Source organism: Palaemon carinicauda, chromosome 32 (genome assembly GCF_036898095.1).
Source record: "Palaemon carinicauda isolate YSFRI2023 chromosome 32, ASM3689809v2, whole genome shotgun sequence".
In the NCBI taxonomy this organism is placed as follows: domain Eukaryota; kingdom Metazoa; phylum Arthropoda; class Malacostraca; order Decapoda; family Palaemonidae; genus Palaemon; species Palaemon carinicauda.
In genome coordinates this window covers 79,362,994-79,389,639 of record NC_090756.1, presented here as the reverse complement: position 1 = coordinate 79,389,639, position 26,646 = coordinate 79,362,994, and the positions used below count along the sequence as shown (strand labels likewise).

The window sequence follows — 26,646 nt, the reverse complement described above, 5'->3', positions numbered from 1 at the left end:
AGTGGTCAGTCGAGTCCAGTCACTCAAGATGGGCACACCGACGGTCTTCCTCGTTCCTCTCCTCTTCTTGGTCATCTTCTCCGATAGCTTTTGTTCCGCATTGCCGAAACAAACGAAGAGGGCGAAGCGCCACGTCGAATATGTCTACGACTACTCGGAGGATCAGGCGCTCCTGCCGGGGGAGATCGACGCCGTGTGGGACTTCATGGTCGACTTCATGGACATACTCGACGATGGGTTGCAGGGTGTCGATGGAGATGATGAGGTAGAGGGCGATTGTATTTCTGTCTTTATCTATAGACTTTGTGTTGAAAGTTTATACTGTATTATTATTATTATTATTATTATTATTATTATTATTATTATTATTATTATTATTATCATAATAATAATAATAATAATAATTATTATTATTATTATTATTATTATCATAATAATAATAGTAATAATTATTATTATTATTATTATTATTATTATTATTATTATTATTATTATTATTATTATTATTATTATTATCATAATAATAATAATAATAATAATAATAATAATAATAATTATTATTATTATTATTATTATTATTATCACTTGCTAAGCTACAACCCTAGTTGGAAAAGCAGGATTTTGTAAGGCCAAGGGCTCCAACAAGGAAAATAGCCCAGTGAGGAAAGGAAGAAAAATAAATCAACTAAAAGAAAAGTAACGAACAATTGAAGTAATATATTTCAACAACAGTAAAAATATTTAAATACATCTATCACATATAAACTATAAAAACTTTATAAAAAGAGGAAGAGAAATAAGATAGAATGGTGAGCCGCAGTTAAAGACTACTGTCATTCGAAAGGAAATATATTGTATTTTCTAAAATATTTAATAGAATTCGAAGGCTGAAATTACTTAGGCCTAAACAATGAAAGTTTTGTTCAAGGAGAATATGATTATAACTCCATTAAATAATTTCGCTCAATCTTCTTCTTCTTCTTCTTCTTCTTCTTCTTCTTCTTCTTCTTCTTCTTCTTCTTCTTCTTCTTCTTGACGGATTTTTCCTACTCGCCTTAATCATAATTGTAAAGAAATTATTATTTTTTTTTTAATTCCTGACATTAACACAATCTGCAGAACATATATTCTTTGAAAGTGAGAAAGTTCACCGTTTGTTCGTACGTAAGTTTGCATTAACTGCAAATTATATATATTTCTTCTAGTAATAACAAAGCGATGATCATACTTAGCAACTGAGAGTAGTTCAAGTAGGTACTTATCAAAAGGCCAAGAGGAATATTGATAACAGAAGACGATAAATGAAATCTTAATGTGCTTATTTAGATTCGTTATCGGCTGTCAAGGGAGATTATCGTTCATCGGCCAGTGTGCGTATGTTGGATTTCATGTTATCGTACATCTTAAACGGAATAAATTGCGCTGTTCTGAACGTAAAAACATCACTTTTTTATTGAAAAATCATTAGTTACATCTCAATATATAGTTTTTGTCACATCATAAGTGTATGTGTGTGTGTGTTTGATTGCATCTTATCGTACATCTGGAATAATGTAAACGGTGCTGCCCCAATACAAAAATGTAAGTCTTTTTATATAGCAAAAATTATTAGTTACATTTTCAATAAAGAAAATATATTTTTGTCATATTTTAACAAATAAATTTATATTTACTTTTACTGCACGAGGTTGGCTTCCGGTTTCTCACGGATTTTTGCTCTTAAATATAAATAATTTTATAAATTTTGACCTTGAAACAGAGGTTAATGAAACAAAGTTATGAAGTAATGTAGGCCGACTTATTATTATTATTATTATTATTATTATTATTATTATTATTATTATTATTATTATTATTATTATTATTATTATTAGCTAAGCCACAACACCAGTTCGAAAAGCAGGATGCTATAAGACTAAGGGCTCCAACAGTGAAAACAGCCCAGTGAGGAAAGGAAATAAATACACTTTTTATGAGAATGATGAAATATTATTATAAATAAGATAATCAACAACGTGAAGACGTAGAGACTCAAGTAAGCCTGTTAAACATTAAAACATTCTCTGTAAGTTAGTTAAAAAAAATCTTATAAATGATTTACTATACCACCTCGGTTAGATTTCGCCAGTCGTCTCTATCTTGAGCTTTTAATTCAATACTTCTCCATTCATCATCTCCTACTTCGCCCTTTATAGTCCTAAGCCATGTAGGCCTGGGTCTTCCAATTCTTCTAGTGCCTTGTGGAGCCCAGTTAAACGTTTGGTGAACTAATCTCTCTGTTGGGGAGTGCGAAGAGCATGCCCAAACCATCTCCATTTACCCTTCATCATGATCTTATCCCCATATGGCACTCGAGTAATCTCTCTTATAGTTTCATTTCTAAACCTGTCCTACCATTTAACTCCCAATATCCTTCTGAGGGCTTTGTTCTCAAATCTACTATACCTATTGGAGATTGTTTCATTGTCATACCATGACTCATGTCCCATACAGTAACACCAATCTCATTAAACTGATATATAGCCTGATTTTTATATGCAATTTCAGGCTATTTGATTTCCAAATTTTACTTAACCTAGCCATTGCCTGATTTGCCTTCATCAATCTTTCACTAAACTAATTCTAAAGACCCTGTATTGGAGATCATAGTTCCTAAATAGTTAAACGATTCCACCTCGTTAATCCTTTCTCCTTCCGATGATATTTCATCTTCCATTGCATATTCCGTTCTCGTCATCTCTGTCTTTCTTCTATTTATCTTCAGCCCAACCTCATGTGATATTTCATGCATTCTGGTAAGCAAGCATGGCAAATCCTGTGGTGTTCTGCTAATAAGGACAGCATCATCAGTATACTCTAGGTCCGTTAGTTTCCCGTTAATAGTCCAGTCCAATCCTTCTCTTCCATCCCCAACTGTTCTATGCATTACAAAATCCATGAGGAGGATAAACAACATAGGTGACATTACGTTCCCTTGTAGCGTTCCGCTGTTCACTGGAAATTCATTTGATAAGACTCCATTAACATTAACTTTGCACTTGCTATGCTCATGAACAGACTTAATCAAAGTCACGAATTTAAGAGGAATTCCATAATAATGAAGACTCTCCATAAAATTGGCCGGTGCACACTATCAGAGACTTTTTTCATTGTCCACAAATCAGGGGCCATGGAATAGCAAGTTTCTGTAATATATATAGCCTATTTTTTTATAGCGGTGCATATTTGCACCCACTCACAGGGGTGCCCTTTTAGCTCGGAAAGGTTCCTGATACCTGATTGGTCGGAAGTATTTTTGTCCGAACACCTTCATTGTTCTCAAATAATTACCAAGTAATGTGAATCGAAACTTATTTATTAACCTATATTTCTCCATGAGATATATGTTTTGTCAATAAACAATGTGAAAGAATAAATATATTATAAAGAATCGTCTTGGTAAGTCTAAATTTAATAACATAATCCACCGAAGTCAACGTAATATAGTTCGGCCTATTCCTTTCAGTTTAAATAGTCTTGCATTGTCTCTCTTCGTATTATTTTGCTTAGTATTTTACCACATTCCTGTTCCTCACATAATATCTATCTATTTTCCCCGATATCCCTTCTTTCATATAGGCCTATGTGATATCCGCACTACGATTCCTTATGTTTTGTACCTTACGTCAGAGCATGTAAATAATAACAACATAAATTTTATGGTGTGTAAAAAGTATAACCTATTCTGTAAACCTGAAATTAAGCATAGTATTTTTTCTCTATTCCCGTCTCTACACTATTTTAATGAGACTAGCATGCACTTCCCTTCAAGCCATCACTTTCGACAGAGGATACAAAATAAGGAATCGTAGTGCGGATATCCCATTTATGAAAGAAGTGATATCAGGAAGATAGATAGATATTAGGTGAGGAACAAGAATGTGGGAAAATAATAAGCAAAATAATACGAAGAGAGACAATGCAAGACTATTTAAACTGAAAGGAATAGGCCGAACTATATTACGATAGAAAAAAAAAAAAACTGCGTCTACAAGTCAGAAGGGATCGTTTTCCCGCCAGGCCGCTACAGGCTGTTCTTTTACCTCCCCATAAGTTTTCACAAATATCGGGTTCTATTAGTTCCATGATTTTGGTGAATTCTGGTATTCAAAGAAAGTTTATAATATGTTTAACTTATGCTGAGTGTAATTTATCCCAATTTGCGTTAAAATATGTGAAAAATGACAAAATTACAAAGCGTGCATCCAAAAACAAGCTGCTGTCGTTGACTTCGGTGGATTGTGTTATTAAATTTAGACTTACCAAGACGATTCTTTATAATATATTTATTCTTTCACATTGTTTATTGACAAAACATATATCTCATGGAGAAATATAGGTTAATAAATAAGTTTCGATTCAAATTACTTGGTGATTATTCGAGAACAATGAAGGTGTTCGGACAAAAATACTTCCGACCAATCAGGTATCAGGAACCTTTCCGAGCTAAAAGGGCACCCCTGTGAGTGGGTGCAAATATGCACCGCTATAAAAATTAGACTATAGTAGGTTGGCCTGGGCACCAGCCGCCCGTTGAGATACTACTGCTAGAGAGTTATGGGGTCCTATACTGGCCAGACAGTACTACATTGGATCCCTCTCTTTGGTTACGGTTCTTTCCTTTTGCCTACACAGACACCAAATAGTCTGGCGTATTCTTTACAGATTCTCCTCTGTCCTCATACACCTGACAACACTGAAATTACCAAACAATTCTTCTTCACCCAAAGGGTTAACTACTGCAATATAATTGTTCAGTGGCTACTTTCCTCTTGGTAAGGGTAGAAGAGGCTTTTCAGCTATGGTAAGCAGCTCTTCTAGGAGAAGGACACTCCAAAATCAAACCATTGTTCTCTAGTCTTGGTAGTGCCATAGCCTCTGTACCGTGGTCTTCCTTTGTCTTTTGAGTTAGAGTTCTCTTGCTTGAGGGTGCACTCGGGCACACTATTCTATCTAAGTCTTCCTCTTGTTTTGTTAAAGTTTTTATAGTTTATATAGGAAATATTTATTTCAATGTTATTAATGTTTTTGAAATATTTCATTTTTCCTTGTTTCCTTTCCTCACTAGGCTATTTTCCCTGTTGGGGCCCCTGGCCCTATAGCATCCTGCTTTTCCAACTAGGGTTGTAGGTTAGCAAGTAATATTGATAATAATTATAAAAATGAAAATCGGGTTAACATGTTCAAAATAAAAGCGAATATTTAGGGAAAGTAGGTATACATAGATGGTGTTTGTGACTTGTAAAAAGAAGATATGTAGAACATTTATTTTCATGTACAAAATTAGTAAAACTAAGAGAACAAGAAGAGGGGATATGGTAGGCGCATGCATAACTAGACCCATGAATTTGAAAGAAATGTTTAATAATACCAGAATCATTTGTCAAAACATACAACAAGGTATTGAATATCCAAACTGATTCCAAGATAGATGAGCTACTATTAAAACTTAAGGTTCTCATTAAGAATGTTCTTTATAGTTACAGGAAAAAAATCAATTACCACGAAGTACTTGGCATTAGCCAAGAAGCTTTGCACTTATCTAATAAATAATAGAGTGCCCGCAAACATTTTTCAGCGTGAGCAGTTAACGAACCAGGGAACCATATTTAAAACAGACTAAAGTGGACCCACTTGGCCAGATGTGTTTCCTGCATTGGTTCTAGGTCCAGTGTGACGATCCAGAGGTTAATCTGCACCAGAATTCATAAATACAACAGCTGCAAAAACCTCTCATTAGGAGGTGTAAACAAATTACAGCCTCCTTTTAGTGCACGTTCGGTTTAAGAGTTCGAGGCCAATCATCAAAGATTACTTATCAGTGCTTAATGCCAGTTTGTCGATTTCAGCTCTCAAAAGCATTCAATAATTGTAATTAATAGATCATATACGCAACAGAGCATCACTTTGAATGTTTTATTTTACTTTTAAGGCAAATTTTAAACCTTTATATAGTGCTTAAAGTAATTCAAAATGTATATTAATAAGTTTTAAAACATTTAGCTGGCATTCTGTATCAGTGGCCTATATTGTAGCGAAGTAATGTCTAATAGGAAAGCCAAATGCTTTTGTAGATCCATAAAAAAATGAAGTTAAACTCATAGGCTCCGGCCATACCGCACGTGATGAGTGTCGAGGTAGAGGCACGGCTTGAGCGGCTGGCCAGCGACAAAATGCTGCGTGGCCACACCGGAACCGCCACATCTCTCTTGCCTCCTCACTCTCAGCAGTCGAAAATTACTTCTGATTGAAAATCTTTGTTTAAAACTGAACAATAGATAATACAAGAGTTTGGATTCACGATTTTAATATAAAGAGAAGGGAAAATAAGTTGATTTACAAGTAATAGAGCCAGTCTCGTTTGTACGACGACAGATTTAATGAATATCTGCGTATTTCACAAGTCGTTTGATTCTTTGTTGGCAGCATCCTTCCTGGATTCAGGCTCACTAAACATACGTCGAACCATAGACAACCTCAATCTCTCTCTTATCAGGTATTATAATTGCTTCAAATATGATAAACTTCATGAAAAATCATTATCCCTTTTATTCCAGAATTGACTAGTATTTGCATAAGATATATTGTTTAAAGGTACATACAATTTTTTTTTTTTTTTTTTTGCATTTGAAATATTTCTACTTCATCTATTAGATTTTCATATATGTATATATATATATATATATATATATATATATATATATATATATATATATTATATATATGTATATATATATATATATATATATATATATATATATATATAAATATATATATATATATATATATATATATATATATATATATATATATATATATATATATATGTATATATATATATATATATATATATATATATATATATATATATATATATATATATAAGTATATATATATATATACACACACACACACACATATATATATATATATATATATATATATATATATATATATATATATATAATTAAATAGGTTGCAAAGCACAAAAAGGCATAGGCCTACCCACTATTTTATTACCATCCATTTGCAGTTGATTGCCATAACTTCCATTTATTTCATTTATTTTTGCTCTTTGAAACACCTCCCAATAAATTGTTGATTAATAATGGCTGGAAACGAACAACTGAACTCGTACCCATTCAGAAACTGATGAAAAATGGCGTAATCTTGGGTGAAGACACTCGAAACCAACGTGGTTTTTTAAAATATGAAACATATCTTGGCGGCAGCTGCAGCGGTTGGAGGGTTCTCGCACCTCCAATGTGGCCATCCGCATACAATACCTTACATTTCAATTTCATTTCAATTTGGTGCGGAACATCTTCCCTCTAACCTCGCCGCTAGTCGCGCCTTGTATGGCCAAAGCCATGGGCAGCTGCTGCAAGTATAGAAATTTTCCATCAAGTGTAAACAATGGGATATGTGCCTACAATGGCATATGTGCTTATAAAGGGATATGTGCCTACGCCAGTCAAAATTTAAATGAACAATTAATCAAACTATGAATCAAATGAAAAATTATGTAATCTATTTCTGAATTACTTTATAGTTGTTTGTAGTGATCTTGTATTTCGTAATATCATCAATTGTCTTATGTCCTTGCATCAGTAATATAAAACTTTTTGATAGAGAATGGGGAAACAATTGATATGTTGTCTCTCTTGACTAAAACATGGAGGGTTATGTCCCATCTGTCCCCATGCGGATGAATTTCGTGACCAAGGTTGTGTGTGTGTGTGTGTGTTTTTTTTTTTTGTACTTTCTGAAGTAATTTTGAGGCACTAAATGCATGAATTTGATTACCTCTAATTTCTGCAACTATAGAATAATCTTCCCCAGGATGAGCCACTCCAAACAGAAACAATAATCTAATTCTATTTCCATTCAAAACAGGGTGAAAATAGCCCTAACATAAACGCCGAAGGGGAACCGGTCGTCGTCATCGTGGTGGAAGACGAAACTCAGGATCCTACAGACCTGACCTTAACCTCTCTGCTCTACAGTGATGATGAACCTTGGGGCAGATGCACCAGGAGTTGCAAAATCTCTAGACATAGGTGAGACGAGACAAAACACATAGCCATCAAAATTAAGGCTTCCCGTTTTATAATTATATGATGGTAAGCTTTCCAGCGTTTATTATTCTCCTCTTATTTCTCCTTCACATTCCCATCTATGAATATCATATATAGATTAAATTTATCTATGTTATGGTATAGGACCTGTGAGAATGGTTTATTTTTATATATTAGGTGTTAATGTTAAGATTAAGATATTGTAATTTGTAAACTCAAAGTTACAGTTGTATTCTAGAACAAGAGTTACTGGTAGATTATAAAAAAAACGGATTTTTACATAGGAAAATCAATTTTTGGGTGAGATAGCCATGTCGTCCTGATGGAAGGTCCCTTCGGTAGCTTCCTACTGTATAATATTTCTGAGAGTGATATTACAAGAGAATTACTGGCAGGTATCCCGGGGTTCTAACCCCCGGAACGACTATCCCAAGATACCGTGTATAATCAGGGACGTATCCGTAGATAACCATAGATATTTGCACCCCAAATAGCCTTTACCCAGTCTAGTCAACTAGGGGGAAGGATAACTGAGGAGCCGTTACATATAAAAACATCTATATGCATGCATTCAGCAGTGACTAACATAGACTATCTCTGAGTTAACATCTGCTCAGGTGAAGAAATTTTTGTGACACCTGTGACAAAATTTGCCTATCAACTGCATTTACAATGGTAGGTTACTATTGTCGCCACAGTCTTTCCAGGGGAAATAGGCCCCGCCTACCTGATGATGTCATGGCATGCTTCCACCAATCATGAGAGTTCCCGCTTAGAGCAAGAAGTACTTATGGTGTTCAACAAAATATCCTGGCAGTTTTTGTCTTGTGACTTCTTTTTCAACCTTTTTATTATAATTCCTACGATTAACTGTCACAAAAATGTAACACTGGTATTATTATATAATTAATATTAAAACTATCATAAATACACATCTATTTTTTGAATGCAGTCTGACAGAAGTTACAAGCCAAAATCTACTGGAATTTTTGTTGAACAACGCAAGAACTGTTTGCTCTGAGCAGGAACTCTCGTGAGTGGTTGAAGCAAGCCATGACATCATCAGGTGGGCGTGGCCTATTTTGCCTGTAAAATGTTATCAATAGGTGAACTGTGAGTATTTCATGAATCTTATAAGATATTGTAAATAATACTGGTCTCAAATTCATTGTTATTTTTGCTGACTATTAATTCTCTTTTGCTGTTCCTGTTTAGCTTTGTTCTATACTGAATTAATCAATAAGGGAATAAAACACTGAATTTACATAATCTACGTTTTGATATAGCTGACCGTAACAGTAACACTGACGAGGTATCAAACTTGGAGCCTCTCAGTTCAGAGCTGAGAATTATCCAATATAGGAGAGAGAGAGAGAGAGAGAGAGAGAGAGAGAGAGAGAGAGAGAGAGAGAGAGAGAGAGAGAGAGAGAGTTCTCCCTAATTAAGGATCTTAAGTATTGGATTAGGAAGGTATTTAATGTGAAATTTTTATATTTAAAAAGTGTCATCCAAACACTGTCTTCTAGTGAACAAATCTTAGAGCGTTAACACACTAATGCAATTAACTTTTCATAAAGACGTGCTGGCTAAACCCTTTTTTTGTTGCCTTTACAGTAAAATTAAACCGATACGAGGAGGCGCCAGTTAGGTGATAACTTAGAGGCGAGGTGAATGCAACTATACTTTATTAAACAGTCATTGAGTCTTTATACAGTGATGTGCGAGCAAGAACGTCACAAAAATTCAAACATGAAAAAACTAGCATGATAACAAGAAGTTGGTCTTTTAACAGTGCAGGGTGAAGCGAGTGATAAGATAAACCAAAATCGTTAAGGTGTATGAATGTGTATGAAACACGTGTGGTACACAAATCACATGTTTCTTGTATATATAACAAGTACGAACCATGTTACATTTAAATGGTCTGCAGTAGTAAAAGAAGATAAGAGGAAAAAATGAATTTTTAACAATTTGCTCAGATCTTTCACAAGTTTTGTATAAATTCAAGGAAGGCTTTTTTCTTTTACTTTATTCATTAATGAATTACTGTGATTATCAATTTTTCATTTTGCAGAGAGTGCGTTTACAAAAGCCTGTGCGGGACTGAACCATTGGTAGAAGAAGCCTTTTGTTATGCGCCAGGTTCCAAATGTGAAAATGAGGTAAGATGTAATGAAGGAGCTGACTGTATATATATATATATGTATATAAATATAAATATATATATATATATATATATAAATATATATATATATATATATATATATATATATATATATATATATATATATATGGATGTGTTTGTTGGTCGGGTGGTTGCCAGACTGGGGTTCGAGTCCAGCTCAAACTCGTTAGTTCATTTGGTCGCTGCAGCCTCACCATCCTTGTGAGCTAAGGATGGGGGGTTTGGCGGACCATATAGGTCTATCTGCCTGGCTCTCCTTGGTCCTAGCTTGGGTGGAGAGGGGACTTGTGCGCTGATCATATGTAATATAGTCAGTGTCTATGGCAGTGTCCTGCTTGATAGGGCAATGTTACTATTCCCTGTCTCTGCCATTCGTGAGCGGCCTTTAAACATTTAAATGCAGCCGTGTCTAGTTCATTGTAAGACAAAGCCCTAAGATATGTCAATTCATGTCTTGGTTTTGGCTATTTTTCACCACAACGCTGACTAGTGCAGATTGGTGATGGTGGGAGATTTTTGTCTGATTGCTTACAGCAAGCTATGTTAATATAGTTTGCCTGATTAGTACAGCTTTGCTGATCACGTTAAAAAATACTATATATATATATATATATATATATATATATATATATATATACATATATATATATATATATATATATATATATATATATCACTAACACTCGTGATTTTAATCAATATCAACTACAATGGTAGCATTTAATATAAAATTCTATATTTGGGAATGCATATCCACTGGAAATTCCTTCATGATAAATGTTTTTGGCTGGGTAAAGATTCGTACCTCTTCGCCGAACCCATGACTGCGGGGACTCTACCAATCGAGCTATCAAGAGATTACAGGAGTGTTTATTATTATTATTATTATTATTATTATTATTATTATTATTATTATTAATTGCTAAGTTACAACCCTAGTTTGAAAAGCAAGATGCTATAATCCCAAGTCCTCCAACAGGGAAAAATAGCCCAGTGAGGAAAGGAAATAAATAAAGTAAATGAGAAGTAATGAGCCTTATTATCATCATTATTATTATTATTATTAGCTAAGCTACAACCCTAGTTGGAAAAGCAATAGGCTACAATCCCAAAGCCTCCATCGGGGAAAAATAGCCCAGAGAGGAAAGGGAATAAGGAAATAAATAACCCTAGTTGGAAAAGCCGAATGCTACAAGCATGGAAGATTAACTTTTCCAATGAGGCTGAAATTTACTTCAATTTTATATCACTATTTGGGTTTCTCCATGTCTGCTTTCAATGTTTTTTTTTTTCATAAAAAATGGTGTTCATGATTTTAAGATAGTTTCTTTCATCAAATTCTACAGGCATGTCTTCTCTGCCATTCCATGTGCCTGCTCCAAATTTACCTACTGCTGATTCTCCTCTCTTCTTTTGACATACTTTAGCATTGAAATCCCCCAAAACAAATGTAAATTGAGTCTTAAGTTTTTCATAGATATTTCCAGATCTTCATAAAAAGCTTCTATTTCACTCTACACATTTTGGCATATATCATCATATGTTATCAACCAAAATTGGTTACAATATTAAAATGATATCATTAGAGCTGCCCTTCGCCTCTTCGTTTTTAATTGACCTTATCATTCAAACTTATTCCAATCACCAAACCAAATTTATCAAATCACCCATTGAAAATGATTTGTAATTTGCAGGTGAACACCTTCCTGAAGAAGGAAGGTTACATCATCGTGGACTACAATTCCGACGTTGACGAAGAGGAAGACGAGGATGACGTGCTCGTGGATCCGATGTACATTCCCGACTATGACTTCATAGAAGAAGATGATTCCCTTATTTACCCTGATGCTGAAGAGAATATCTACGGAGACTATTATGATTATGGTAGGATATACTGTCATTATAGATAGGGCTATAACGGGTGAGAGTTTTTATCTTAAATTTAAGCTTAACTTTTCGCACATGAATGGCAGAGGCAAGGGACAGCAGGACGAAGCCCTAGAGACTGACCATATGACTGTACATATAATCAGCATCCATGTCCCCTCTCCACACAAGTTAAGACCAGGGAGGGCCAGGCAACGGCTGCTAATGACCCAGCAGGTAGATCTATAGGCTCACCCAAACCCTCTATCCTTATTATTATTATTATTATTATTATTATTATTATTATTATTATTATTATTATTACTTGCTAAGCTACAACTCTAGTTGGAAAAGCAGGATGCTATAAGCCAAAGGGCTCCAACAGAGAAAAAAAAAGCCCAGTGAAGAAAGAAAATAAGGAAAAACTGCAAGAGAAGTTTAAGAACAATAATAACTTTAATAAATCTTTCATATATAAACAATAGAAACTTGAAAATAAAAAGAGGATAACAACTTCAAATTAGTAAGAGGAAGAGAAATAAGATAGAATCTGAGTGTGCTCTCAAGCAAGAAAACTCTAACCCAAGACAGTGGAAGACCATGGTACAGAGGCTGTGGCACTAACCAAGGCTAGAGTCGAATAGTTTGATTTTGGAGTGTCCTTCTCCTCGAAGAGCGGCTTACCATAGCTAGAGTCTCTTCTACCCTTGCCTTTAAGAAGAAAGTAGCCACTGAACAATTACAGTGCAGTAGTTAACCCCTTTAGTGAAGAAGAACTATTCGGTAATCACAGTGTTGTCAGGTGTATGAGGACAAAGGAGAATGCGTAAAGAATAGGCCAGACTATTCGGTGTATGTGTCGGCAAAGATGAAATGAGCCATAACCTGAGAGAGGGATCCAATGCAGTACTGTCTGGCCAGTCAAAGGAACCAATAACTCTCTATCAGTAGTATCTCAACCGGTGGCTGGTGCCTTAGCTTACAAGGATGGTGAGGTGGCAGGGACCAAAGGAACTAACAAGTCTGAGTGGGACTCGAACCTCAATCCAGCAGATCACCAGGCAGGGATGTTTCCAATGGGCTACTACAACCCTGGTCTGATTAGCTTAGGATAGGTTTTGCTTTGTCTTTCTTGGTCCCTCTCCTTTGAGGGCTCAGTCTTATGCGGTCTCTAGTGCAGCAGACATGTTATGAAAAGATGCCCAATTATTTTAGGTTATCTATGAGAATATCTGTGAGGGGGTGAATCCCACAACTGCTGCAGAATGGTTTGGGCGATTGAATCTCCTGGGGGTTGGAGTAAATCTAGATAAAGTCCCTGACTGGTGATTGCTAGATTGAGGTTCGAGTCCCACTTATACTCATTAGCTCCTCTAGTGTCTGCAACCTCACCCTCTTTGTGAGCTAACGATGGGAGTTTTGGGGGAGCCTATAGGTACACTTACTGTGTCATCTGCAGCCATTGCCTGGCCCTCCTTGGTTCTAGCTTGATTATAGAGGGGGCTTGGGCGCTGATCATATGTATATATGGTCAGTCTCTAGGGAATTGTCCTGCTTGATAGGGCAATGTTACTATTCCCTGTCTCTGCCATTCATGTGCCACCTTTAAACCTTTAAAGGAAGCAGGAAGAAGCCTTTCTTTCCTGATTAACCAATTCTGGCATCCTGCAACCTCTCCTGAAGCATAAGAACCAATTAGTGGCTGGGAACTTAAATTGTATTTCTTAGAAACCATGACAAGTTAGGTAATGTAAGAGATGGAGGATATACTGAGTTACTAACTTTCGTCAGTGCATCCTTCCAGTGCAGATAGAGGGTGGCTACTCTGACATTATTCCTATTAAGATAAAACTCTAGAGGACATATCTGTTTAGGACCAGCTTAGCTCAGGCATTTGAGAGTCAAAGAAGTTCTCCATCATTGTATGTAAACCCAGTATTTGGCTAAAACAATTTGTGGTCAAACTACCTTGTGGACTAGACTCTTCAGACCAAGGCTCAAGGTGATTCTCTATCATTGTAGCAGGATAATTACTTCCGGGACTCTTCGGCAGAACCCTCCTGTGGGGTCACCTGTTAGGTTAGTAAGGCTTCCTCTTGACACGTGACATTAAGTGACTTTCTCTAAGTTTGTGAGCTTAAGTCCTTATCCAAGGCTTCATCTCACCCTGATCATTTGGTTGGGTAAGAACTTTTCTTCTGAGAAACATCGAATTTGCAATGGACTACTATAGTATGAAGTAAAGATGGAGAATTTTGTCATTTCATTTCCCCTTTTTGACTTGGAAGACCTATAAAAAAACAAAGTTATGTGAGAAGTCACGGGCACATTTGCATACGGCCATTGAGTTTACGTATCTTTGATGAATCAAACTCGTAGGCTTCAAGTCTTTTCATTCAGTGGACACATTCTTGCAAAGAAGGAATTTTTCTCTCCTACCATTAAATTTCTACTTTCTGGACCAAGACAATGTCTGCAGAATTGGTTGTTGTGGCCTGATTGGTAACTTCTCTGTCTGGTGTTTGCCAGACGGGGGTTCGAGTCCCGCTTAGACTCCTTAGTGCCATTAGTTTCTGCAACCTTACCATCCTTGTGAGCTAAGGTTGGGGGGTTTGGGGGAGCCTATAGGTCTATCTACTGAGTCATCAGCAGCCACTGCCTGGCCTTCCTTGGTCCTAGCTTGGGTGGAGAGGAGGCTGGGGCGCTGATCATGAAATATATGGTCAGTCTCTAGGTCATTGTCCTGATTGCTAGGGCAATGTCACTGTCCCTTGCCTCTGCCATTCATGAGCGACCTTTAAACCTTTAAACCTTTAAAGAGCAATAAATTAAGTTGAATTATTGACTGAGGCCCTTTGCGTCAACAGGCGTAGGAGAAGATGATGATGATGATGACGATTGACTGATAACTGGTGTCACAATGAATATAGTCCTACACATCAAAAGTCTTTATTTATGGCAACAGATAATGCTTAGAGGCTAGTGCTTTGTGCCAAGAGCCCCTTCTTGGCTTTGCCGAGCAATCTAAACGAACAAGAAAATTTGAAAAGAAATCTAGATGAAATATGTCCCAAAACTTTCGTTCACGCAAACTTCATTACATAAAAGTGGGAAACATTGGATAAAGAGTTATTCAAAAAAGAGATTAAAAGGAATAAATAAAACAAATAGAAAAAAATAGATAAAAAAAACAATATATCTTTATCGTTCTTTTTCATTGAAGGTTGGTCTGATTACCTACATGGTAACACTGGCGATACGGACCATAGTGAACCTGGAGATAGTTATGATTATCAATATGAAGAAGAAGAAGAAGAGGAGGAGGAGAAGGAAGAGGAGGAAGAGGACCGTCCCTCTGAAGCGGATGAAATACCTTTTGAGGGATGTGGCAAGAGTAAGGTCAGGTCCTCTAAGCGTCTCAAAATCCTGGGTGGACACATAGCAGCCAAGGGATCCTGGCCATGGCAAGTGGCTGTACTGAATAGGTTCAAAGTAAGTAAGTGTCATAGATATCCTATAATAGTGTTGCATGAACCGAGGCCGCATACCTGTAGATGACGGCCATCTTGCCCAGGTAACTTATCAAGGTCGCTCGGTTGAAATCCAGTTCTCACCATTGTTTGTTATTAGGTTCAAGGTAAGTTTAATCCCCTGAATTATGTAAATTTGTTGAATTATTTGCGTAAAACAAATACATTTCAGTCAAATGTTACTTTATCGAGCAATATTTCAAGGATGATGAAAGGGGATTTGAAATAATCTTTAATGGATTTCTAGTTGGTATCATCATGGGGAGCAATTGCACTCTGTTTTTAAACCTGAAAGTAGAATCCTCCTTCAAACATTTATATGGAAACCAAGAGATTCTATACCTTTGCTAAAGTCAGTTTTAAATTTGCCGTTGAGTAAGATATTAATGGTGAATTACTTTAGAAAATTAACTCTTGTAACTTTATCTATAATTATATTCTAGTTTCTTGAAGGAATTTCTGGTAGGTATATACTACAGTTTTTTTTTTTTTTTTTTTTTAATCCAGGAAACCTTCTGTGGAGGTACTCTGATCGCTCCCCAGTGGGTGATGACAGCCGCCCATTGCCTGAGAACGCGTCTCTACGTCAGACTTGGAGAGCACGACTTGTACGAGAAAGACCGTGCTGAGATTGAGATGAGGGTGAGTAGTACAAGAATAATTATAGCCCTTAAGGTGGGGGTCACACATCGGTGAGCCAAGACCTCGAGTGTCGTAACGGTTAAAACTTTGCACATTAAAGGTTAAAGGTGTTTGGTTTCAGTTACAGTTTCATCAGCATAGATGCTTACCAGAACATCGACTGGGCAAGCCTAACCTCCCACTGTAGTGCCAAACCACAGCAGTGGCCTCCCTAGTAAACAGCTTAAACTCATGGTTCTGGGCTGGGATCGATCTGCTGCCATGCGCATGCTAGGATTACTCCTCGGATTACTAACGATCAAATCGCAATCAATCTTTTTTAATCATAAACCGAGTCATGGAGTCTGACGATGTGCGCCTAGTGTCTGCAAATGTTTTAGCATGCAAAAGGATGCATGGTTTGAGCTCACCATTAGTCTATCAGCATACATTGTCTTGATATGTGTGTTAAACGAAAATTAATTCGTGAACACTATCTAGTAAAATAACGTTTTTCCACATCCGTGTAAATTAGTAACCCTCAGTTCACAATATTCAAGAGCTTTAGAATTCTTTTATTGATTTGTTTTCCCTTACTCTTGCATTTTCTATATTTTAGAAGCACTGAGAGAGAGAGAGAGAGAGAGAGAGAGAGAGAGAGAGAGAGAGAGAGAGAGAGAGAGAGAGAGAGTCATGAGATTGCATGCAAGATGGTTATGAAGGTCTTAGTGTGCATAGGCAGATCCGATGCACTTTTGTTTAGTTGTAGGCAACAACCAATGAAGGAGAAATATACAAGTTATTTTTGTGTTGTTTTCTCCTAAACATCCCTTCTAAGAAAAAAACGGCTTATATAAATATGTCCTAATTCTTGTATGAAGATATGTGTTGTACGTCAAGGTAAATGAACTCTATAATCCTGAGAATTCCACAAAACCTAACTATTCAGCATGATGTTGTAGCAAGATTGCATTTTGATAGCGAGGGGTAGTTAGTTGCCTTTGTGCGCTCAAGTAGACAAGGCACTCACCTGAGAGAGTGTCAATTGTACAGTATACTTACGAACCTTTTGTAATAAAGTGAAAAAAAAAACCATTTTCTGATGTCTTATTATCCGTGGACACGGGACATATATATATATATATATATATATATATATATATATATATATATATATATATATATATATATATATATATTGCCCTTTCTTCTTCAACAGGTAGAAAGATCTTTCGGTCACCCCGATTTTGATGAAGAGACCTTCGAGCATGACATCGCCCTCCTCAAGTTGCCTCGCCCAGTGACTTACAACAAGTTCATCCTTCCCGCTTGTCTGCCTGGACCAAACACTGCGCCTCCGGTGCGCAGTAAATGCGCAGTTACGGGATGGGGAAAGGAGAGGGAATCTCACATCTTTGGTTCTGATGTGCTCAAATATGTCAGAGTGAGTAGGGTTACGCGTTACACTTTATCAGTTGCTTAAGAAAGGGGAATTTTAGAATAATCAGAAGTAGCCCAAGATGGTGACTGTGAGGAGACGAGAACTGGTGAAAATAGCAAAATTTAAGGAACCAGCCTCTTTGAGCAACTCTTAGGTTAGATTAGGCTAGTTATTTTTTTATTACTGGAATTGAGATAATTAAACATTGATCGACTTCAGAGTTGTAAAAACCTTTTTCTAAGTTCTCTCGTGTGTCTCTTGTACAGTTGAAACACAAAGTTTTCTTCCTTTATTTCTGACAAATATTGCAAACATTTTTATATTGTTATAAGTTAAAGGTCAGCAGCTTATGATTCCAAGTATCGACATACATCTACTTTGCAAATAGAATCTTTCTGGTTACAAATATAAATACTGATTTAAGATTTTGGTCTTGACTACATAGTCTCTAGCCCCATATATATTAACTTACCCCACTATGGTAAAGTAAACTAAACAATGATGAGAGTGATAAACGAATATGAGTAAGACAAAATTATCTCGTGTTAATTGCGAGACTGAAGAATTGCGTAAGAACAAGAAGCAGTCTGTATATTTTTGATTCTCACGGTACAGGTCCCCATCGTGACGAAGGCTGCCTGCGTCACCGCCTACCCCGAACACCCGATCTCCAAGAATCAGTTCTGCGCTGGATTCAAGAAAGGAAACGCGGACACATGTGCAGGTAAATAATGTAGTTAAAGGTCACACATTGCTTTTCTTAGGTCGAGGACTGAATATATGCCTGTGTTTATTTGCCATGATATGCTATCTCCTCTAAAAGGGTTAGAGTCAAGTGCAAAGCCTTTATGGTTTGTTAACAGTCTCTAGATTGTTAGGTGCCAGGTTGATAATAGTTTAGGGCCTAACAGACGTGAGCTGGGAACTACATCACAAGGTCCCTGTTTGCACTTAAGCAAATTGTATTGTACCACATGCAAGATAGTTTGTTTGGTCATCACTTCTATATGCAAACACACACACACACACACCCACACACACACACACACACACACACACACACACATATATATATATATATATATATATATATATATCATTATTATTATTACTATCTAAGCTACAACCCTAGTTGGAAAAGCAAGATGCTATAAGCCCAGGGGCTCCAATAGGGAAAAATAGCCCAGTGAGGAAAGGAAATAAGGAAATAAATAAATGAAGAGAACAAATTAAGTATAAATCATTCTAAAAAAAGTAACAACGTCTAAACAGATATGTCATATATAAACTATTAACAATGTCAAAAACAAATATGTCATATATAAACTATAAAAAGACTCATGTCCGCCTGGTCAACATAAAAACATTTGCTCCAACTTTGAACTTTTGAAGTTCTATTGATTCAACTACCCGATTAGGAAGATCATTCCACAACTTGGTAACAGCTGGAATAAAACTTTTAGAATAGTGTGTAGTATTGAGCCTCATGATGGAGAAGGCCTGGCTATTAGAATTAACTGACTGCCTAGTATTACGAACAGGATAGAATTGTCCAGGGAGATCTGAATGTAAAGGATGGTCAGAGTTATGAAAAATCTTATGCAACATGCATAATGAACTAATTGAACGACGGTGTCAAAGAATATCTAGATCAGGAATAAGAAATTTAATAGACCGTAAGTTTCTGTCCAACAAATTAAGATGAGAATCAGCAGCTGAACACCAGACAGGAGAACAATACTCAAAACAAGGTAGAATGAAAGAATTAAAACACTTCTTCAGAATAGATTGATCACCGAAAATCTTAAAAGACTTTCTCAATAAGCCAATTTTTTTGTGCAATTGAAGAAGACACAGACCTTATATGTTTCTCAAAAGTAAATTTGCTGTCGAGAATCACACCTAAAATTTTGAAAGAGTCATACAAATTTAAAGAAACATTATCAATACTGAGATCCGGATGTTGAGGAGCCACCGTCCTTGACCTACTTACAATCATACTTTGAGTTTTGTTAGGATTCAACTTCATACCCCATAATTTGCACCATGCACAAATTTTAGCTAAATCTCTATTAAGGGATTCACCAACCCCTGATCTACATTCACGGGATGGAATTGATGCAAAGAGAGTAGCATCATCTGCATATGCAACAAGCTTGTTTTCTAGGCCAAACCACATGTCATGTGTATATAGTATGAAAAGTAATGGGCCAAGAACACTACCCTGTGGAACACCGGATATCACATTCCTATACTCACTATGGTGCCCGTCAACAACAACTCTTTGAGATCTATTACTTAAAAAATCAATAATAATGCTAAGAAACGACCCACCCACTCCCAACTGTTTGAGTTTGAAAACAAGGGCCTCATGATTAACACGGTCAAAGGCAGCACTAAAATCAAGGCCAATCATACGAACTTCCTGACCACAATCAAGGGATTTCTGTACAGCATTGGAGATTGTAAGAAGGGCATCACATGCTCCAAGGCCTTTACGAAAACCAAATTGCAAACTAGGGAGTAGATGATTACCTTCAGCAAACCTATTAAGACGTTTTGCCAGAAGACGTTCAAAAACTTTAGATAATATTAGAGTTATGGAAATTGGGCGGTAATCAGTGGGACTTGAGCTACCACAAACACATTTACATAGAGGAGTAACATTACCAATTCTCCAACAAGTGCTAAAAGCTCCTCTTCTTGCTAACTTGCGCAAAATAACAGATAACTTTGGAGCTAAGAAATCTGCTGTCTTTATAAAAAACAAAGGAAAAATACCATTTGGGTCTACACCTCCATAGGCATCAAGGTCCATCAAGAGAGCTTTAATCTCACGAGATCGAAAAGCTAAACTAGTTAGTTTAGCCTCAGGAAAACAGGAATGAGGAAGTTCAAGTTTTTCATTACTCTGTTTACTGTCAAAAACATCAGCCAAAAGGGTTGCCTTTTCCTTTGGATAGTGAGTGACTGAGCCATCTGGTTTAAGTAAAGGAGGAACTTTTGCATCTACACCAAAGATTTAAGGGTAGACCACCAGTTATGTTCCTGAGTTGTACCAGAAAGGGTTTCTTTTATGGTTAAATTGTACTCCTTTTCAGTTGAGGCATAAACTCTCTGAGCAAAAGCTCGAAGCTGAGTATAGTTGTTCCAGGTCAAATCTGATCTGTTACCCTTCCAAAGGTGATAAGCCTCCTGCTTCTCCAAATAAGCACGTCTACAATCATCATTAAACCACGGTTTGTCCTTCACTCAGTACCTTAGCACACGAGAAGGGATACACCTATCAATTATGTTGACTAGATTCTCATTCAAAGGGACAACAGGATCTACACTATTATATAATTGTGACCAATTCAAGCACAAAAGATCATGTAAAATCCCTTTCCAGTCTGTTTGGGATTTCATATAAATTTTACAAGAATATGATATATCAGGGACAGGCTGCTCAGTCTTCACTAATAATGAAATCAAGGCATGATTATATGTCCCGACTGGAGAACCAACCTTACTAGTTATAACGCCAGGGGAGTCAGTGTATACGAGGTCCAAGCAATTACCAGACCTGTGAGTAGCTTCATTTATGATTTGCTCACAGCCTGATTCAGAGGCAAAGTCTAAAGCTCTTAAACCATGGCGATCGGTAGGAGAGATAGAACTTAACTACTCCCTATGGTGAGCATTAAAATCACCGACAAAGACAAAAGAAGATTTTCTATCATCTTCTTGTATCTTAGCCATAATGGTAAGAAGACAATCGAAGATAGAATCATACATGTCTGGATTCCGGTAGATCGAACACAAATAAAAGTTGTTATGCCTGCCACAAACTTTTATTACCTGAATCTCATGACATCCACATTGATAGCAGGACTTATGAGAAGCAGGGTACTCAGTCTTAATATACACCGTCATTCCCCTGGCCCTAGGGATGGCATCACGTTTCAACATTATTGGCTTCTTAAAACCAGTTATAAGGAGCTCAGATGAGTGCCTCATATTAGAAACCAAAGTTTCTGAGCACAAAAGAATATCATACTGTCTGGACGCAACTGTAAGGTCTTGGATATTTGCATGAAGACCACGAATATTGCAATACAGAAGACGACATTGACGAAATCTAGGACGTACTGGTCCCGGATTTCACTCAATGTCTCCAGACAGCATGAGAATTAATAGAAATAAAAAAGAGACATCATACTTAAAAACTAAATTAACAAGAATTATAACAAAAACAATATGTACAGAATTATAAATAAAGTGATTGATGAAACTCATAGACTATAGTAAAAAATCGGAAAAACTGGTCAACATGGAGGAGCCGATACACCATGCAAGGCTAAATACCCTCCAGGATAACCACTTCAACTGAAGGGAGGACAGTAAGGATGGTTTTAAGAAGAAAAAGAGTCAGAAAAAGGAAAAGACAACCTCTTGATAAACCACCAGGCATCCATGGCCCTTCTATTAAGCCTGCCCAACACACCATTTCAAAAAAACAAGAGGAAGAAAAAAAAATTATAGTTATAAGATAGAATAGTGTGCCCAAGTGTACCCTCAAGCAAGAGAACTCTAACCCAAGACAGTGGAAGACCATGGTACAGAGGCTATGGCACTACCCAAGACTAGAGAACAATGGTTTAATTTTGGAGTGTCCTTCTCCTAGAAGAGTGTGTGTGTGTGTGTATGTGTGTGTGTGTGTGTGTGTGTGTGTGTAGAAATTACGAAAGCTGACACATGAGGAGTATAAAATATGTATTATTGCCACGAAAAGAAAAAGGAAGACTTGATTGAAGTTAGTACTTTCGTCCTATTGGTGACATCGATGGACTCAAAGTGAGAATACATACACAAAGACATCGTATTTATATCCCACATCTGTCAGTTTCTTGATAATTCTAGATAAGTCAAATTTTAGATAAGAGAATAATACCGGATCAATGGAAAACAGACCAGGGATTAGGTTTAAATTTTGACCTGTGGTACAGGAGATTAAAAAGGATTCAACAATATTCCTTTGGGTATAGTCATTTACATTGATTATGTTACTCGTCTCTGACTATCCAATTTCATGACATATTTTCTAAAATGAAATTATATTTACACATTAATATCTATTATTTTTTTCAAAAGGGATATGACATCTAAATGATAATCATTATTCATCGCTTTCTGTTTTTCTAACCGGACACTATAAAATGTATTTTTAGTTTTATACATACCGTTCTCCAGAAAATATTTGAGATAGCAGAAATTATAGCTATTTCTTCAATTTTAATGAAAGCATCCTATATGTATTCAGGGCTACATATTCTAAGTGCCTTATGGTACATGTCAAATTACTTACTCCGATTTTAGGATGTAGTTCAACCTCACATATAAACCATTCAGGAACCACAAATGTTATCTGTTATGAAAGAATGGCCAATGGAAACGTGAATCCGGTCAAACTTCGCTGACATTTGGAAACTATACATAACGAACATACCAACTAACCTGTTAAATGCTTTCAAACAAGACCACAAAGCAAAAAGTAATAGGTAAAAATGCAGCTGGGCGTGACTTAGGAATTGGATTGAGAAGGCTATGGAATATACATAGAGAAGTGGTGCCTATAATCCTAGGAGCACTAGGTTTAAGGTTTAAAGGCCGCTCATGAATGGGATTGGCAAGGGACAGTGACATTGCCCTATCAACCAGGACAATGCCCTAGAGACTAACCTTATATACATATAATCAGCCCCAAGGCTCCTCTCCACCCACGCTAGGACCAAGGAAGGCCAGGCTATGGCTGCTGATGACTCAGCAGATAGATCTATAGGGTCCCCCAAAGCCCCAATCCTTAGCTCACAAGGACAGGGAGGTTACAGTGACCAAAGGAACTAACAAGTTTGAGCGGGACTCGAACACCAGACTGGCGTCTACCAATTGGGGACGTTACCACATCGGCCACCACAACCCTATAGGGACCATAGTTAAGTCATTAGAAATTAATCTAGAGGAAGTAGGAGTCGACATAGCCCCAGGACTCCAGGAGTTGTGCAGAAGAGCGTGATACTTAAAACGGCACATATAGTGAGAAAAGTGATGGACTCCTAAGGGAGCTGGATGTAAACCAGAACTCCACACTATAAACCACCAGTCTATGTAGATGGTGATTCACAAAAATAATAAGGATAATAGGAGTTAGAACCTAGAGGGACATTCAGTAGAGCGCAGACCTCCGCCGCGGCAGCTTATTTCTCGACCTTTTGCTCGACATTGACCTTTAACCTTAACATGTATTAATTGGCGTGGATTTTCATACATTTAACTATGAACCAACTTTGAAGTCTCTGTGACAACGATGTCCAAACTTATGGCTGATTACGTGAATTGGACATTTTGCTTGACTGTGACCTTGACCTTTGACTTTGATCTTCCAAAATTTGATCATTTCCAGCTATTTATATAACAGTTAATCCCTTCAAGTTTCATTACTCTACGATTAAAATTGCGACTAAAAAGCTGTTCACACACACACACACACTCACAAACATGGGCGGAAACATAACCTCCTCCCAACTTTGTTGGCGGAGGTAATCATCATTTTATTTTTTTTTGACCAGGCTGACATGAGTTTTTATAGTATATATATGCCATTTCTGTTTTGACGTTGTTATTGTTTTTAGAATGATTTATTGTTAATTTGTTCTCATCATTTATTTATATCCTTTTTACCTTTCCTCACTGGGCTATTTTTCCCTGTTGGAGCCCTTGGGCTTGTAGCATCTTGCTTTTCCAATTATCAAGGCTCGGTTAGAAATAGAGGTTACTTCAGGCTTTTACCTTTTGTAAGATTCGCCCATGATGTATAAGTAACAGAAGCCCTTTGTGTCTCTCCTCCGCAGGCGACTCTGGAGGGCCCCTGGTCTGCGATGACAAGGGCGTGTGGACACTCCATGGTGTGACGAGCTTTGGCGAAGGTTGTGGCGAAGATGGAAAGTTTGGCGTCTATACGAAAGTCAGGAATTATCTGAAGTGGATCAAAAAAGTCACTACTGAAAATTCTTAATTTCTCCTTAAAAAAAAAGATATAATTCCATCTCTTTATACCATTTTGTTTGATGTAATCAAAGGTAAAATTATAAATTATGATTGTAGATGTAATATAAAGGATGATTGTCTAAATTAGTTGTTTTCTTCATTTATGAAAATGGGATATAATATAAAGAATAATTTTGTTCACTGATAAAAAAATGTACTTGCTTATTCAGCCAGAATAAAATGATAGAATATAGATATTTAATATAATTATTATTATTATCGTAAAATCAGCCTGTTCAACAAATCTCTCTCTCTCTCTCTCTCTCTCTCTCTCTCTCTCTCTCTCTCTCTCTCTCTGTGAGTGTGTGTATGTGTGTGTGTGTTAAAGTCTGGTATTACCATTCCTAACGCACATAGATATCGTTTATTCATTTCATCATTTCCTTTCCTCACTGGGCTATTTTTTCCTGTTGGGGCCCTTGGGCATATAGCATCCTGCTTTTACAACTGGGGTTGTAGCTTAGCTTGTAATAATAATAATAATAATAATAATAATAATAATAATAATAATAATAATAATATTTTTCTTTTTTGTCAAATGCTTCCTCAAGCGCAAAACCTCGTTGCTCTCTCACAACAACACAGAGTGCTTTTGGGCACACTACTAGAAGAAGAAGCGTAGTAGTAGGTGCAGAAAAACGCTCCAATTTGCTTCAGAAAATTCATTATAATTAGTTACCTCATACACAGACAGACTCACAGCTTACAAGCTTTTACTTCCAACTTTAAAGGCCTTTATAATATATTAAAAAAACATCTGATTACTTGTTTGAAATATTTCTACATAAAAAAAAGAAGTTTTAAGTCAAGCATTTACTCCAGTTAGTGTTTATGTAATTTGGGGTGAGAGCGAAGTCATTATAGGTTATTGGCAATTAGTCTGAAGATCCGTCTATTAACTTTCTAGATATTAATCCATGACCTTTGAAAAGAGGATACCGAACATTTATATTCATGCACAAAATTAGGAAAGTTAAGAGAGCAGGAGTTAAAGAATACCACAATAGGTTGCCAAAATGTACAACAAGTTATTAAATATCCCAACTGAATTCAATATAGAATTGGATAATTTCAAAACCTTCAAGGTTTTCATTAAAACTATTTTTTAGGCTTCGGGATAAAAACGTTTTAAATATATATAATTAATGTGTCCACAAATATACTTTATATAAAGCAAGTAACTATTATCTAAAGATATTTTTTAATGAAATTACCGAGATATTGATATATGATGGAAATAAAATTTTCATTTGGAAGTTTCGTAAAAAAATGTCACTTATTGCCATTAGAATCTAGCTTTGTGTGGTTTCTCATCTATATAAATCTATTTATCAATAATATATTTCACCATCAACCATGAAAAAAATCTTGAAAGTTATTTTGGGCTTTTTATCCCATCTAATAGTGGGAAGAGTTTAAGGCCATTTACAGACATTAAAAACTTTAGGTTAAATGACTAATATCGCAGCCAGTAGATTTTTTCCTCATTTGTTGATATTGAATATTTTAGTCTTTGTGTATGTACTTTGAAGAGATTTAATCTTCAGTGGTTTCTAAAGAAAGATAAAAAAAGGTGAAAATCGACTGAAAACCAATTTATATATGTAAAAATGTTACAGTAAAGACAAATATATCAGTGAAACTGATGTGTTTGAATAAGCGGAGATAACTCCCCTAGACCGACTTTCAAATGAAGGGGCATGAAGAAACGTGACCCCAAAACCCAGTTTTGCTAATCTCCCGTACTGAGAGTGGTTATATCTATAAATTTAGACATAGCATAGCACGACCGGAAATACT

The 26,646-nt window shown here is 36.3% G+C and overlaps 1 protein-coding gene across 1 annotated transcript; it reads left to right on the top strand.

Annotated features, from left to right (window-relative positions):
• Positions 1–24,928, top strand: LOC137625402 (uncharacterized). Its single transcript, XM_068356289.1, has 9 exons — positions 1–265; positions 7,936–8,099; positions 10,192–10,279; positions 11,997–12,186; positions 15,392–15,660; positions 16,206–16,340; positions 17,539–17,763; positions 18,376–18,484; positions 24,651–24,928. Exons 1-9 carry the CDS (start codon positions 29–31, stop codon positions 24,812–24,814), a joined length of 1,581 nt encoding a protein of 526 aa, XP_068212390.1. The 5' UTR covers positions 1–28; the 3' UTR covers positions 24,815–24,928.
• Positions 24,929–26,646: the final 1,718 nt, after the last annotated feature.

Bases quoted from the DNA above. Each gene is read 5' to 3' on its own strand.
- LOC137625402 (XM_068356289.1), top strand. From the start codon at position 29: ATGGGCACACCGACGGTCTTCCTCGTTCCTCTCCTCTTCTTGGTCATC. The intron at 266-7,935 runs GTAGAGGGCGAT...CATTCAAAACAG, and splicing joins GTGTCGATGGAGATGATGAG to GGTGAAAATAGCCCTAACAT. The intron at 8,100-10,191 runs GTGAGACGAGAC...TTCATTTTGCAG, and splicing joins TGCAAAATCTCTAGACATAG to AGAGTGCGTTTACAAAAGCC.